Genomic DNA, 14544 nt, shown 5'->3' with positions numbered 1-14544 from the left:
AACCTGTAAAGGCCGATGCGGACTGACATGGAAATCACATTTCATGTGAACTAAACACAATCGGACAAATACAATTTATTCCCCTAGGTCTGTGTCGGGGCTGCACAGAGCAGCTCATCCTCCCTCAGCTCACAGGTCCCGAGGTGCCAGACGTGGAAAGAAATGCAAACCGTCGATAACGTTTGCAAATAGTGGCTTGTGGGCTATCTCTGTTGACCAAAGCCATCTGGATGGTAAGCTTTGTGGCTTTCAAATATTATCTCTCCAACCAATACACCAGGGCCACGGTGCAGGTATGGGTGTGTAGGGGGGGAGCTTGGGGAGGGATCACCTGGCTCTTTATAAGTGCTCACCATTTTGTTCTTTTATTAGCAGTCTCCTACTGCTGGGTCTTTGGGGGCAGTTGATAAACGAAACACAGAAGTAAAGGGTGTTGATCACCAATGCTCTGGTGTCATACTGAGTTTTAGAAACTCTCTCATGGCAAATAAATACACCTGAAGGAAAATGGAACACGGGGTACGTAAGAGTCTGTGATTCGCTTTTAATCCCGAGTCCCTGAAGTCACTGTATAACCGTAATTCTTCTACGTGTTTACAGAGTCCCCATACAGATGGCGGGTGGGCATTAGAGCAGTATCACAGATTCTGTCTGGGAAGCTGGGCTTTTACTTCGGATGTGATAAAGGTCACATCATTCAGTTCTCTGACTTCAAGCACTGTGGTGCCTCCTCAGGCCTGCGTGGACACCATGGGGAATCTGGTTTTAGGAAATCCCGCCCCTGTGCCTTTTTTCTTTCTTTTTTTTGGGGGTGGGGTGGGGGTAATGTGTCTTAAATTTCTTATTTGGGAATAAGTAAGGAAAAGAAAATCCAGGAACCAGTGCTCCAATGCCCAGATCCTCGCACCTACACTGATGTGACACCAACTGGGCATCAGGGCCTCTGTGTTGAAACTATGAGTTTAGGATTTAAGGTTACTGTGCCAACCGGTGGAAAGCGGGCAGCCATTCAGTGAGGCTGCATCAGTAACCTAACTACAGGCAGTTTGACACTGCTGATAACACTCGAGAAGAAGGACCACGGGCAATTGGCCTTGTGTCATCTCGCCAAGGATGTGGGGCGGTGGCCTCGCCTCCAGGCAGATGCCCACTCACCTCATGCGCCTACACTACATAAAACTTGGGGTGAAGGGTGGTGAAAAATTGTACAGATTAACATATACATTATTTTAGAGAGAGAAAGAAAGAGAATCCCAAGCAGGTTCCGTGCTCAGCACGGACACTGGCATGGGGCTTGACCCCACGACCTTGGGATCATGACCTGAGCCGAAATCAAGAGTGGGACGCTCAAACCACTGAGCCACCCAGGCGCCCCCATATTAACATATTTTCCCCCATATTAATATTTTTAAGTCTCCTCCTAAAAGTAATTTAAAATGGAGCCCAAAGAAGGGGTTTATTTTCCATCATTGAATATTATTGGAGCTATTTATATATAGATAGAGATATATAGATTTTTTTTTTTTTTGGCTAAGTCTCTTTTATACCTATACTACAGAGGAGTAGAAAAAAAGCATTCTCTGAGCACTCTTTAGTATCATGACAAAGGATTTAATCTATGGAAGGGAGCTGCCCTTAGTAATGTATAAAGCTGGCTATTAAAGTAATGAAATCCTACCAATATATTCAAGAGATTCTTATTCTAAAAAGATTTGGGTGGTTAAGCCACACCAATGGTAAGTTTATCAGAAAGCTGTCCTGATCCTTTGATCCTGAATATTTCAGAAAAGATCTTTATAGTTAAATCAAATTTTCAAGTAGGCTCTCTGGCCTCCTGCCAGAACTTCTGACAAATACAGACAATTCTCATAATAAAACAAAGGGACAGGATGCACTGGTTAAAAGTCAACGGTCCACTGGAACCCTTCCACACGGCTGGTGGGGATGTAAAATGGTACAGCTGATATGGAAATCAGTATGAGGGCCCCTCAAAAATTAAAAATAGAATTATTACATATTACCTAATCTGTCAATTTTACTTCTCACTATATACCCAAAAGGATTAAAGCAGAAAACTCAAAGAGGTACTTGTACATCCATGTTCACAACAGCACTATCAAAACAGCGACCCAGGTGTCCACTGATGGATGAATGGATGAACAAAACGTGGTCCTTGTAAAGGACATTGTGACGTGCGCTACGACGTGGGTGAACCCTGAAGACATGCGAAGTTAGGTGAGCCAGCCAGCCATACTGTCTCAGTCCACTCGTATGAAATCCCTGGAATGGTCCGATCCACACAGACGGTAGGACAGTGGTGCTAGGGGCTGAGGGGACGGGAGAATGGGAAGTTAGGGTCTGATGGGGACAGAGTCAGTTTCACGAGACAATAGGAGCTCTGGAGGTTCACGGCAATGTGAAGTTACCTCATGCCATCGGACCGTATACGTCAGAACGGCTAAAATGGTAAATTGTATGTTACGTACACCATAGTTATTTTTTAAAAAGAGCCAACGATTGATTACTCACCATGGCATCCATAAAAGGGAAGGCAGCAAGATACAGGAAGGCCCTTCTCGTTTTGTTCCCCACGGACTCGTCCACATGGTGCAGTTTATTGATAATGTAGTAACCTAAGTCACTATAAGCTGCAAGGGGCCAAAAAAGACACATGGCAATGTTAGAAAAAGTTACCTTTGCAAGCTTTTCATCTTGAAGATGCCAAACAACGTCAAATGGAACATTTGTTTTTCTGTAGAAAAATTATAAAATGCAGATGAGCAACGAGGAAAAAAACAAAACAAAAACGTCTACAATCTCATCCCCCTACCCAGAGGAGGGTCACGGTTAAGGCTCTGGATTCCAACTGCCCAGTTCTTTTATGGGTGTGTGTGGTGGGCATGTGTGTGGGCTATGCATGTGTGTTTTAACATAAAAATGAGATCATACTATATATATACTCTTTTGTAAACCATGAACAGCTTTCCATGATACGCTTCCATACTTAGGTGGTTGCAATGGGTTCCTTTTTGCAGGTTTACTTAGCATCAACTTAGTCTCCTATTAGTACACATTTAGGTTGTTTCTGTTATTTTAATACTATGAAAGCATTATATTCACCTATATTCGGATGCATGATGGATTGCTCGGAGGCTACGTGTTTATATAGAGTGTTACTTATTTACTAAGAGAAAATGCCCAGTTGTGAATATGCCTCGTCAATAAAAAATGTAAACCTAGCTTTTCACGGCTTGCCATTCTTTTTGTTTCATCCTTTGGGAGGAGCATGTGGGCACCGAGCCAATACCGGCTGAATGAATTCCTAGCTGCCAAATAGACATAAAGGAAGAAAGAGAAAGGTCTTTTGAATGTATTGGCTAGGCATTCTGACAGGGGTTGTTAGCAAAGATTAAATAAATTAGTAAGCTATGTTTACCTTATTGATACATGTTTAGACTATAGAGGAAGATACTAATTGTGTTTTTCATTGTATTTTACATGGAGCTTTAATAACAGTCTTCCTGCTGTTTTCATTAAAAAATATGAATATTAATGCATATGGACAAGTACAGAAGCTGCTGTGAAATCAGAAAGGAGATAGAATGCAGACAGAGTCTCATTTTACGTGAAATAGTAAGATCCCTCCCCCCCTTCAAAGTTTGGGCGATGACTTAAAACCATATTAACTGATAATACGAAGAAGCTGATCGTTAACAAATAGCCCTCCATCCTTTTTCAGGATGAGGCTTGAATCACGGGAATTTTGAGGTCAGCCAGGTCTTTGGGACGATATCGAGGATGTTCAGATGCGCAAATGGGAATCCCAGAGGGGGGAGAGGTGCACGTAAGTGATTTTAAGGGGTAGGGGGGTGGGATGGTTAAGACATCCGGAGCACAAGGTGGGATGGGGGGGGCAGTGCAGGAGGAGAGGTTGAAGCCCTCCAAGGGGGGGGGGGGGTCAGAGGTGAAAACCAACTGGTGAGCTGCCAGGTGAGCAAACATGTCAGGTGTGGAGCGTGGTGGGGCCAGCAGAGACACTGAGGCAGCAAGAAGGCATTCCAAGAGGCAGGTGTCCAGGGGCAGAAAGAGAAAAGACTCGGGAAGGTGGGACAAGGAGGGAAGGAGGCGCTACCTTCTCCAAATTGGGATCAGAAGGCACACAGATTAGACCAGCGGGCTAGAGAGGGCTTGGTCTGACCCAGAAGGCTCAGGGGAGGGGCGGGGAGGGAGCCAGCCAGCCTGCCTTGGCGGCAGTCAGGTGAGCCTCGCACTCAGACGTGGGACGGCAAGACAGCCGGAAACACAAGGCCAGGATGAAGATGTCCCTTGCTCACGGGAATGAGTGGCTTACTCGGGGCGCCGAAACTTAGAAGTTTTGTCTCGGAGTTCATTGTTCCTGCTGTGTATTTGTATGTTTGTTTCATTCGGTCGGGAATCGACCACTGTGTTGGGACCTACCAGGAGGCGACCCAGCCCCTGCCTGCAGAGTGTCCCCTCCTGGCGGGTGAGGACAGCTGGGCTGGGTGAGCAGAGCAATGCAGTGCCAGCGGCAGGCGCCGGGCGGCTATGAATAGCTCACGGGGCTGACATTCTGGGATAAAGGTTAGAGCCCACAGACAATGCCAGAGTGCACTCGACTGGACTCCGAAACCGGGGAAGGCCGAGATCCAGAGGGGCGGGGTGCCGGGCAGAGCTGCGTGTCCCCTTGAATTCGTATGTGGCGTCCCCTCCCCAGGACGGCAGAACGGGACCTGATTGGCAACAGGGTCACCGCAGATATAATTTGGTAAGATGAGGTCACACGGGAGCGGGGGGGGGGGCTCCCAACGCAGTATGCCTGGGGTCCTTCTAAAAAGGGGAAATGTGGACCCAGAGGTGGACGCGCACAGGGAGAGCGCCACGCAGACGTGAAGCTGGAGATGGGGGTGATGTCCCTGCAGCCGCAGGAAGCCCCAGGTCGCCCTCAAACCACGGAGGCCAGGAGAGAGTCCCAGAAGGGAGCAACCGTACTGCCGGCTTCATCGTGCAGCCTCGTGAACTGGGAGACCGTGCGTTTCTGTGGTCTTGGCCTCCCGGTCTGTGCTGCATTGTTAGGACGGCCCTAGCAGAGTCACACGGGCAGCCTCCAGGAAAACGGGAGCCAGAATTCTTTTCCTCCCTGGGACCTGTGAGTTTGAGCACTTGGGAGGAGGCCCCGGGGGCAGAGATCAATATAAATCAGCTTCTCCACCTTCTGTACGTTGATCTAAAGGTATCTATTAGGTATTTATTTATTTATTTATTTATTTATTTAATAATATTTATTTGTTTTTGAGAGAGAGAGAATGAGGGAGGGACAAAGAGAGGGAGTGAGAAGATCCCAAGCAGGCTCCGCGCCATCGGCATGGAGTCAGATGCGGGGATCGAACCCATGAACTGTGAGATCATGACCTGGGCCGGGCTCGGACCCTTCACGGACTGGGCCACCCAGGCGCCCCCCTATTAGACTCCTTCAATGAAAGTATCAAAAATAGCGCCTTGATGCAGGACAATGGAGAGTGGACAGAAGGACGGCTGGGTGGTGAGCTCAGTTGCCAGGCTTTCTGCCTCTGCCAGGACCAGGCCTCTCTGCCCCTCCCACTCCCTTGCTTTTTCTCAGCCGGCAGCTGGTGCTGGGCTCCTCCCTCCCGGCCTCCAGGCTCCAGGGGACTTTGGGACCTAGGGGCTGGAGGCCCCTCTGGCTTCTTTTTACTTCTCCTCCTTCAGCTACTTCTTACCTCTCCTCCTCCTCCTCCCCCACACAGAGAAGAGTCTGATTGTAACTACAAAGGCTGTTGTTTCCACCCTGTGAGTTGGGAATATAAAATCCCAGCAGCTGTTTTTCACCCAATTGCCCCTCCCTCCCTCCTGTGCCCCTGAGCTGTTCCTGGCTGGAGTTGTCCGCTGGGGGTAATTTGTTTCAAGTGCTTTGCATAGAGTCCATAATTACCAGGCTGGCAGCCTTCACCTTTCCTACCCCTCAGCTTCTATAAACTGCCCTACCTGGATTGTTCTGAAACAGCTCATACTCCTGATGAAGAGCAGAACGTTAAAAGGAAGAATTCAACAAGGCTTTTGAAGAGACGTAAACAGATTTCATGGGGTGGCTGCAGCAGAAGGACTTGGCCTTGGCCCTTTTATAGGCAGGCAGCTTTTGACCCCACCCGAACAAGAAGAAACCGGAAGGGTCATTCAGATCCCTAGCTCTCCTGCCCTCGGCCCACCAGCGTGATGGACCCCTGTCGAGAATCAGTGGCTCTTCAAGCTTAGTCATCCAGGACTTAACTAGCACTTGTTGCAAAATGCCACGGAATATTAATATTAATCCAAACAAGTCTATATACCTAGATTTTCCCATGGGAACTGAGGAGACAGCCCTCCTCCCAATCAAGTAACAGGACAATATGTGTATTTCCAAGAGGCAAATTTGAGAACCCTTATTCTCATTCAAATTCCCAAGTTCCCATGCTTAAAAGTCTTACTTGTACTGATTAGGTTGCTAGGTTCTCTATTTACTAGGCTTTTCACACGGCAGGTAACTTGACCCCTGTGCTTCTAATGAATCATTTCAAAGTGTGTGCTTGTATGGCCAGTATTTAAGTCACCTCAACACATGCGGGTGAATGACATATGCATCAGGCACTATGCCAGCTAACTCCACTGTGAAGAGGCTGGTTACCTACGTGGGGGCTGGAACAGGGACATAGGACACAGCCCTCTAGAATCTGCGCTGTGCAACATTTACCTGAAAGATTTGGGCGTGGGAGGTACAAACACTGCTCAGGCCTTAGAGATGTATCATAAACCCGTGCATAAAGTCAGTAAAGTAAATGTGAAATCTTAACACAAGAACATGAATTCTATCTCATTGGTATCAAGACTCCATGGAGTGGAATTTGTAATAATTTACTGTACGATATCTTGCTTCTCTCTAAAGAACATGCCTTATTCATATCTGAATGCCCGGGATCTAGCCCACTGTAGGTGTTCAATACATGTTGATTGAATAAATGCATGAATCCACTGTCTCCCAAAGAAGTGTTTGGGGGAGACTGATTGCAAAATGTCCCTGATTCTTCTCTCCTCCTTATATCCCTTATCTACTATGTGATTTTGTAGTTCCTCCAGTGAAAAGTTGGAGTCTATATTCCCTACCCCTTTGAACGTGGGCTGGCCTGGGATTTGTCTTGGCCAGTCACGCGCAGGGGCCGTGATGGTGCCCCTTCCAATTCTTGGCCTCAAAAGGCCTTGTGGGTCTCTATCTTCTCACTTGGGGTATTGCCACAGCTGTGCACACAAGCTCAGGCTGGTGGAAGAGGGCTCAGCTGTCCCATCGGAGGCCATCTGGACCAGCCTACTATTGGCTGACGTCCCCCAGTGAGCCCACCAAGATCAGCAGAGCCTCCCCCTGAGTCTCCACTGACCACAAAGGCATGAGCCACCAAGTCCAAAAGAACCACCCAGATGGCCCATGGGCCGGTGAGCCAAGAATAAATGCTGTTTTGAGTCACTGAGTATTGGGGTAGTTTGTTACCTCGTGATACACTTCGTGACTGTGCTGAAACTGTCCATTTCTAGCACCCTTGCTGGTTTAAATTATATCAAGTTGTACCCTTTTACCTTTACAGGGCTGGTCTATAATCCATGAATAATGGAGAAGCTTGCCGAGAGGGGAAGACTGACAAATGGAACCACTCTAGAAGTTACTTCAATTGCTCCCCGTAGGAGCATAGGAACTTGTTCCCCTGAGCTCTGCTGACTGCCCAGGCTGGAACACGCAAGACGCCTTCCAGGGCACTGTTGAGAATAGATGTGTAAGGAAATAAAACATCCACAGCAGTGGTGTCTCTGTCGGTGGGAATTAGGAGGTCAGGCAAATCTAACTTAACTAGGACTCCAATGAACCCACATACACGGTCAGCAAGTTTTCCTCTCTTTTATAGATTAATTAAGAGGGGGAGGTGGAAAACACCTACACCCTGACCACTGGCCTAAATTAAGGTTTGGTGTGGCAAATCCCACACCCTGCAATTTAAAAAAGTGATGTCTCATCCATGAGCCCATGACAACAGTAGTGGCTACAATTTAGCTAAAATGAGACACTTATTGGCAACTTCTAACAAAGAAGCTAGAAATACTCCCAAGCCTTCTGCAATGTGGACATCTAGAGCCAGGCTCTGGGGCACACAGAATAGACTCGAACTCCTGGGCCGGTGGATCCTCTAGACTTCGAAGTCTGTCAGTCCAACAAAATTCCAAGTGTCTACGCAAAACAATCGTTAAATACATCTGGGATGCGGAACCATTCTGATTCAAATCTAAGATTTTTATCGATTTTAAAATTGAAAATTTTAGGTTGCATTTGAAAAATGAGGCTGATTTTTATGTCAATGATCCCTTGTTCCTCATAACAGTTTCGATTACACAGGACATTCAGCTTTTTTCTTCCATGACTACTGACGGCTAGTAATTAGCTTTTAGTACCAAAGTCTTGTTCAGCTATGACAAAAACAGGGAATGTTAGGGTTATTCAGAAACCCAAATAAAAACTGGTAGCAAAAGGGAACTGATTTACCCATTGAAACAAAAATTTATGTAGACCTATTTATTTCTCTCTGTCTTGCTTGTTTTTATTTTAGGAAGCAGAGAGGGGCAGATAGAGAGGGAGAGAGTCCCAAGCAGGCTCCGCACCGTCAGCGCAGAGCCCGACGCGGGGCTCGAACTCAACTCACGAACTGTGAGATCCTAACCTGACCCGAAATCGAGAGTCGGATGCTCAGCAGACCCAGGTGCCCCTAGACCTACTCATTTCCTGTGTGGAATTTTCTCAAAGGTATATGCTATCTTTGAAATGGTCCAGATCAAATCGAGCTGCCGAAGCTTTCTTCAAAGCACAGTCCACGAGTTAGTATTCAGGGCCTGAGCTGAAGGAAAAAGAGCCTCTCCTCCGCCCAACCCCAGGCCCTGAAGCCCCCAGCCCAAATTAAATGGTCAATACCAACACTTTGGCTGAACACCCGGCCCCTAGCAGCACCTTCTCATTGTCTCACACTGCTCTCAGCACAAGCCTCTGGGCTACATTCAAAAGGAACACCCAAAAGGCCTCCCACCCTTTACTTTCACAGTCATGTAAGTAAACATTAGCTGCCATCTGAATACAAGGTGAAGGGTTTGGGTTAATCTTCTGGCTCCTTTATTCACCACTGACATTCATGATTCTCATAGAGCCAGTGCTGTTTTGAAGGCACACAATGGGTTTACGAGCTGTTATTCACGGGTTTTATGCAACTGGGCTCAATACATGTGCCACTCAGTTTTTATGCCTCCTAAGCTGAGCTGTTTTAAAAGCCGAGGAGGAGCTCGGAAGTCATGCTCTTAGAATTTTATCACCACCAAGAAGGCAGAAGCAGGACTCGGCCTCCCAAGCAAGTGCTTTTCCAAGGTCTCGGTGAAACCCGCACGCTAGTCGCTATATGTATGATGCGGCCTATTTTCACGGAAAGAATGTTATGCCACAGTATTTAGTCTTGTCTTTGAATATGATTAGAATAACGAGGTCCTCAAATAAGTTAATTTTAATATGTTAAACAATCTCATTTGTTCTCTCTGCCGATGAGCATTAATCCTACATAACAACCGTTCTATTTTTCTGTTGAAGGTTGAGTCTCTGTAGTAACGTGTCTCTCTCAGGAAGCACAGGCCATTTCGTTGAACTGACGGAAATGACCTGCTCTCTGACCCAGGGTTTGGGAGTCAAGGAATTACAACAAGGGCTTCCCAGAGAAAACACATTTTCTTTTCTTGCGCTAGGAACACAAACTCCATTCCTTTCAGCCCTTGAAACTTTTCATGACAGATGTTTGGTAATTGCCAAAGAAATCGCGAATGTTCGAATCGATGGAAAGGAACAACAGACGACAGGGCGGTCGGCAGCCTTACCTATCAGGGTGTGGAAGACGGCGGCGATGGCACCGGCCACGACCATGCACAGGACAGCCTTGGTCCTGTCTCGCTTGCTGTTCACAAACACCAGGCCCACGTTTTTAAAGTCACTCATGGGACCCGTGAAGAACTTCATGAGTGAGTACGCCAGCCCGTAGCTGGCCAGCATTTCCACCGCATCTTCCTTAACAGCAGCAATGCCCCGGTTCAAGGCCTGTGGAGGGGGAAAGACAACCCACGTTAGAGATGTGGTCCCATCTCCCAGGAATCGTACTTCCAAGACGAAACTTGGCAGATACGTTTCTATAGAAACGCTAAGCAGCTTACGGGGTAAACCTCACTGTAATTTGATCAAGGTTATTAGTTTTCATTTTCATACCTATTAGCTTTGGTTTGAAATACCTTCTTGTAGGGGAGATCCCTGCCCGGTGGGGTTAAAGTCAGAGAGAAAAACCCAATAAGCTTTTTATGTTAATATCAGAAGATGATTCTAAGAAGTTTTGGTTAAAACCTCAACAGGTTACATTTTACTTGTAGGCTGAATCTCAATGACGGCGACAGGCATTCTGGAAATGAGTCAGCCACTTTGTAGGGGGGTGGGTGATGGGTTTTTTTTCTTTAAGGAAGGGGTGTGTGCGCATGCCCGCGTGTGCGTGACCATGCATGTGTGCATGTGCCCCCATAACCTGAAAAACCGTCTACGTGTTATGGAGGTATCCTTCCTTGAACAGAGCGAATTCTATGTTATGAACAAAAGTATTGAAGGAACAGATTATATCCTCGATGGATGCTATTTACCCGATTCTTATTGTATTTGAGCTTGGAATGTGTTCCTGAACTCTGTGCAAACAAATATAAGAAAACCTTTAAACCAAATACCCTGGTTTTGGATATTGCTTGCTCAAGAAGTTGTGGTCACAGAATATTCTGATCATGTTAACCATCCTCCATGATGGACCCTCTGAGGTACCAGTGGCCTTGTCAGCATGGCATTTCCAAACTTACTTTCCCACCTGCTAGACAAATTACAGCAGAGATGCTGGGAATGGATGTCTAGGTGGGGAGAATTTTTTATTGTTTATTTATTACTTATTTATCTTTAAACGTGTACCTCTTTATTTTTGAGAGAGAAGAGAGAGAGAGAGCACGCACACAAATGGGGATGGGGCAGAGAGAGAGGGAGACACAGAATCTGAAGAAGGTTTCGGGCTCTGAGCTGTCAGCACAGGGCCCGATGTGGGGCTCAAACACACGATCCGTGAGATCATGACCTGAGCCTAAGTCCGATGCTCACCTGACTGTGGCACCCAGGCGTCCCTAGGTGGAGAGAAAATTTTTTAAAAATGTCACCAGGACATCACCTGCTCTTTAGGAACAGGAAATGTTAAGCAGGAGAGTCAGCTGTGTAGTTTTATACATATAGAAACAGATGTAGTAAAAGCAGGCACAGTAAGCTTCGATTGCCCTGACAGCTCTTTCAAAGAGGCATCGTCCACTTCCAAGAAAACTATCTTGAATAAACACACTGCCAGCCACAGGAATAGATAAAGAACCAGACCACCTTCCCCACCACTAAGGCTCTTCTGTTTCAGAGATCTTAGTTGGTTTCATAACTGACCATTTGGGCCACTTGTCATTTCTCTTCCCCATGCTTTAAATTCCTGCCCTTATGTCTTAAATTCACCAATAAAGAATAAGCCCGTGAAACCCTGGATCCCCTCGCTTGACCCCAATAAAAGCAGAATCCCAGGCCCATGGATGCCGGCACGCTCCCCCTCTCCTCCCACAACATCTCGACCTCACTGGATAGCCTCAGGTGTGCCGTGCAATTTCCGGGTCTTGTAAGTAATAAACCTTTATATTTTCAAAGTTTCCTGGTGGTTGTTGCTCAAGGGCGTCTGGCAATCATAATAAGATCCACACAAGGGTGGGCCCAGCAGTAATGCCGATTTTGAAAGGGGGAGAGGAGGTTCACTGGGACCCAGGTGAGTGCCTTCAAGGCATTTCTAGCCCCTGGCATTACTATCGATAGGCTGAGAGCAGCACAGAACAATAGACTTTATTTTTTAGAGCAGTTTTAAGTTCACAGCAAAATGGAGCAGGATGTGTAGTTATTGTAGTCCCTCTGCCCCAACGCACACGGCATCCCCCACTATCATCCTGTGCCAGTGTGGTGCATTTTTACCATCCATGAACCTCTAACGATGCGTCATTATCACTCAAAGCCCATAGTTTACATTAGAGTTCACTCTTGGGCTGCACATGCTAGGGGTTTTGACAAATATATTTGTCTAATGCTGTGTATACACACACACACACACACACACACACACACACACACACACATATGATACGTATCCATCATCAAATAGTTGAACATTCTATGCAAAGCACTGTTAGCAAAAAAAAAAAAAAAGTATTTATAGGAAAATACCAACGTGTAAAATAGTTTTAGAAAAATCTAGAAGAAAAATATCTATTTGCTGTAGGAATTCAGTGTCATTCTTCTGACAAGGTTGGTATCATATAAGCTAGTTTTTTTTTTTTTTTTTTTAAATTTTTTTTTTTTCAACGTTTATTTATTTTCGGGACAGAGAGAGACAGAGCATGAACAGGGGAGGGGCAGAGAGAGAGGGAGACACAGAATCGGAAACAGGCTCCAGGCTCTGAGCCATCAGCCCAGAGCCCGACGCGGGGCTCGAACTCCCGGACCGCGAGATCGTGACCTGGCTGAAGTCGGACGCTTAACCGACTGCGCCACCCAGGCGCCCCTATAAGCTAGTTTTTGAAACCTGTTTCCAATTATATGCCTAATCCTCTTTTCCTTTTTTCCCCCAATAATACCTTAAAATTTTCCATAAAAACCTTCTTAGCCTTTGTGGAACATACCTGCCATGATGCCTTCCTTAGAAAAAATTTCCCTTCTAGCAAAGCTGATGTAATACTTTAATACCCTAACGCAAAATAAAAATCAAGAAGTTCCTTGATAACAAATCCTGTGTTTAATAGCACATCTAGTCAGAGGGTCCCGTTATGTGTCACGATCTATCACTCGATGATCTCCCAAATTAAATTTTTTTTTGGATTTCTGCAGTGGATGCTGTTGTGTGTCCTACTCAGACCCTCTACTGGGTAGCGCACCTGTCCCAAGGTGCAGGAAGTTGGCCATTAATGGCTCAAAGCTGCCTCCCCCTCAGGGAAAATTGCCCCCAACCACTTTGGGTTAGAGGAGCCACACAGGAGCCCCAGGTGGCACGCAGACAATGGCTGGCTGACACAGGGGTATGAAAAGATCAGGTCCCCTGCCGCAGGGTGGGGTTGCTCTGGATAGAAATCATACACCAGAGCTCCCTGTGGGGTCGGGTGGAAGCTGGTCTCCAGTGGAGACAACCTCCTTGCTTACCTTCTCTCCCCTTCCCCCATGACTCTCCTCCCCTCTCCCTGAGAGTGCTCGCGCAACAAATCGCACAAGAATTCCCCAGCGTGAGTTCTACTTCCAGAGACCCCCAACTTGGGATAGCTCTCATTATGTTTCCCTCAGACTTTGAGACCAGCGTACAGCTTATTCTTTTTTCTTCCCGTCCTTCCCAAAATCTATGGCTGGGAATTGTTCATTGTTTTATTGCTAAAAATGTTCGTTGACATTTAAACGATATATATTATTTAGCACAAGTTTAAAAAGCATACAGGAGGGCATGTAAATAATGTAGACTTAGACTTTTTTTTTTAATGTGTCTTGTTGGCAAAATCTTATTCTGTTTTCAATTTTTTTTCACCGTTTATTTATTTTTCAGAGCGAGAGAGAGTGCGCGAGTGGGAAAGGGGCAGAGAGAGGGAGACACAGAATCCGAAGCAGGCTCCAGGCTCTGAGCTGTCAGCACAGAGCCAGACATGGGGCTCAAACTCACGAACCACGAGATCATGACCTGAGCCGGAGTTGGACGCTTAACCGACTGAGCCACCCAGGCGCCCCGGCAAGGCTTCATTCTTTGCTAAAAAGACATCAGTCCTGGCTGGGGCGCCCACTGTCATGCTTTCTATTGCCACCAACAGTTCCTTGACGGAGTCCTAAATCTAGGATTGAGGAGGTGACAGACAGGGAGGGCACAGGGGACAACAGCTCTGTCAGCAAGACTGAGTGTGAACACCCCACTTAGGTCAACAATCACAGTAATTTGAGGAAAGCGCACAGGGTTTAGAGCCACACAGACTTCGAGCTGGACGCGCTTGTATCACTTAACTACTGAGCGGCATTGGCCAAGGTACTTACTCTCGCCGAAACAACCCGGCTGATCTTAGTTTGGATGTAAGTGGTGTAGAGGACACCAGGCAGTGACTGGCCTAGAGAAGGGACTTCACACTTGACTATTTTGTTTACCACTCTCTACCCGCCCCCTCACGACATCATAAACTCTCAGATGGCTGTTCAATGAATGAAGCATTTTCTACTAGGAACTTTAATGTTCCTATGAATTTTTATGAACTTAAAAAAATTGCATTTTGATGATAAGATGCTATTACTTGTAAGATATACCACTGATTCAACATTTTTCATGACCGCATTAAACGTACACAGAGAATGAA

The 14544-nt window shown here is 46.4% G+C and overlaps 1 protein-coding gene across 1 annotated transcript in view; it reads right to left on the bottom strand.

Annotated features, from left to right (window-relative positions):
• ANKH (ANKH inorganic pyrophosphate transport regulator) overlaps positions 1 to 14544 on the bottom strand; it is a 141257-nt gene that overhangs the window by 47570 nt on the left and 79143 nt on the right. The window contains exons 2-3 of the mRNA XM_030332353.1: positions 9958 to 10174; positions 2530 to 2648 (exon numbers count right to left, since the gene is read on the bottom strand). Coding sequence (XP_030188213.1) covers positions 2530 to 2648; positions 9958 to 10174 — 336 coding nt within the window. The remainder of the gene's footprint in view (positions 1 to 2529; positions 2649 to 9957; positions 10175 to 14544) is intronic.

This window comes from Lynx canadensis, chromosome A1 (genome assembly GCF_007474595.2).
Source record: "Lynx canadensis isolate LIC74 chromosome A1, mLynCan4.pri.v2, whole genome shotgun sequence".
NCBI classification, from domain to species: Eukaryota; Metazoa; Chordata; class Mammalia; order Carnivora; family Felidae; genus Lynx; species Lynx canadensis.
Note: the sequence above shows the minus strand (reverse complement) of the source record. Positions and strands in the feature narration are given on the sequence as shown.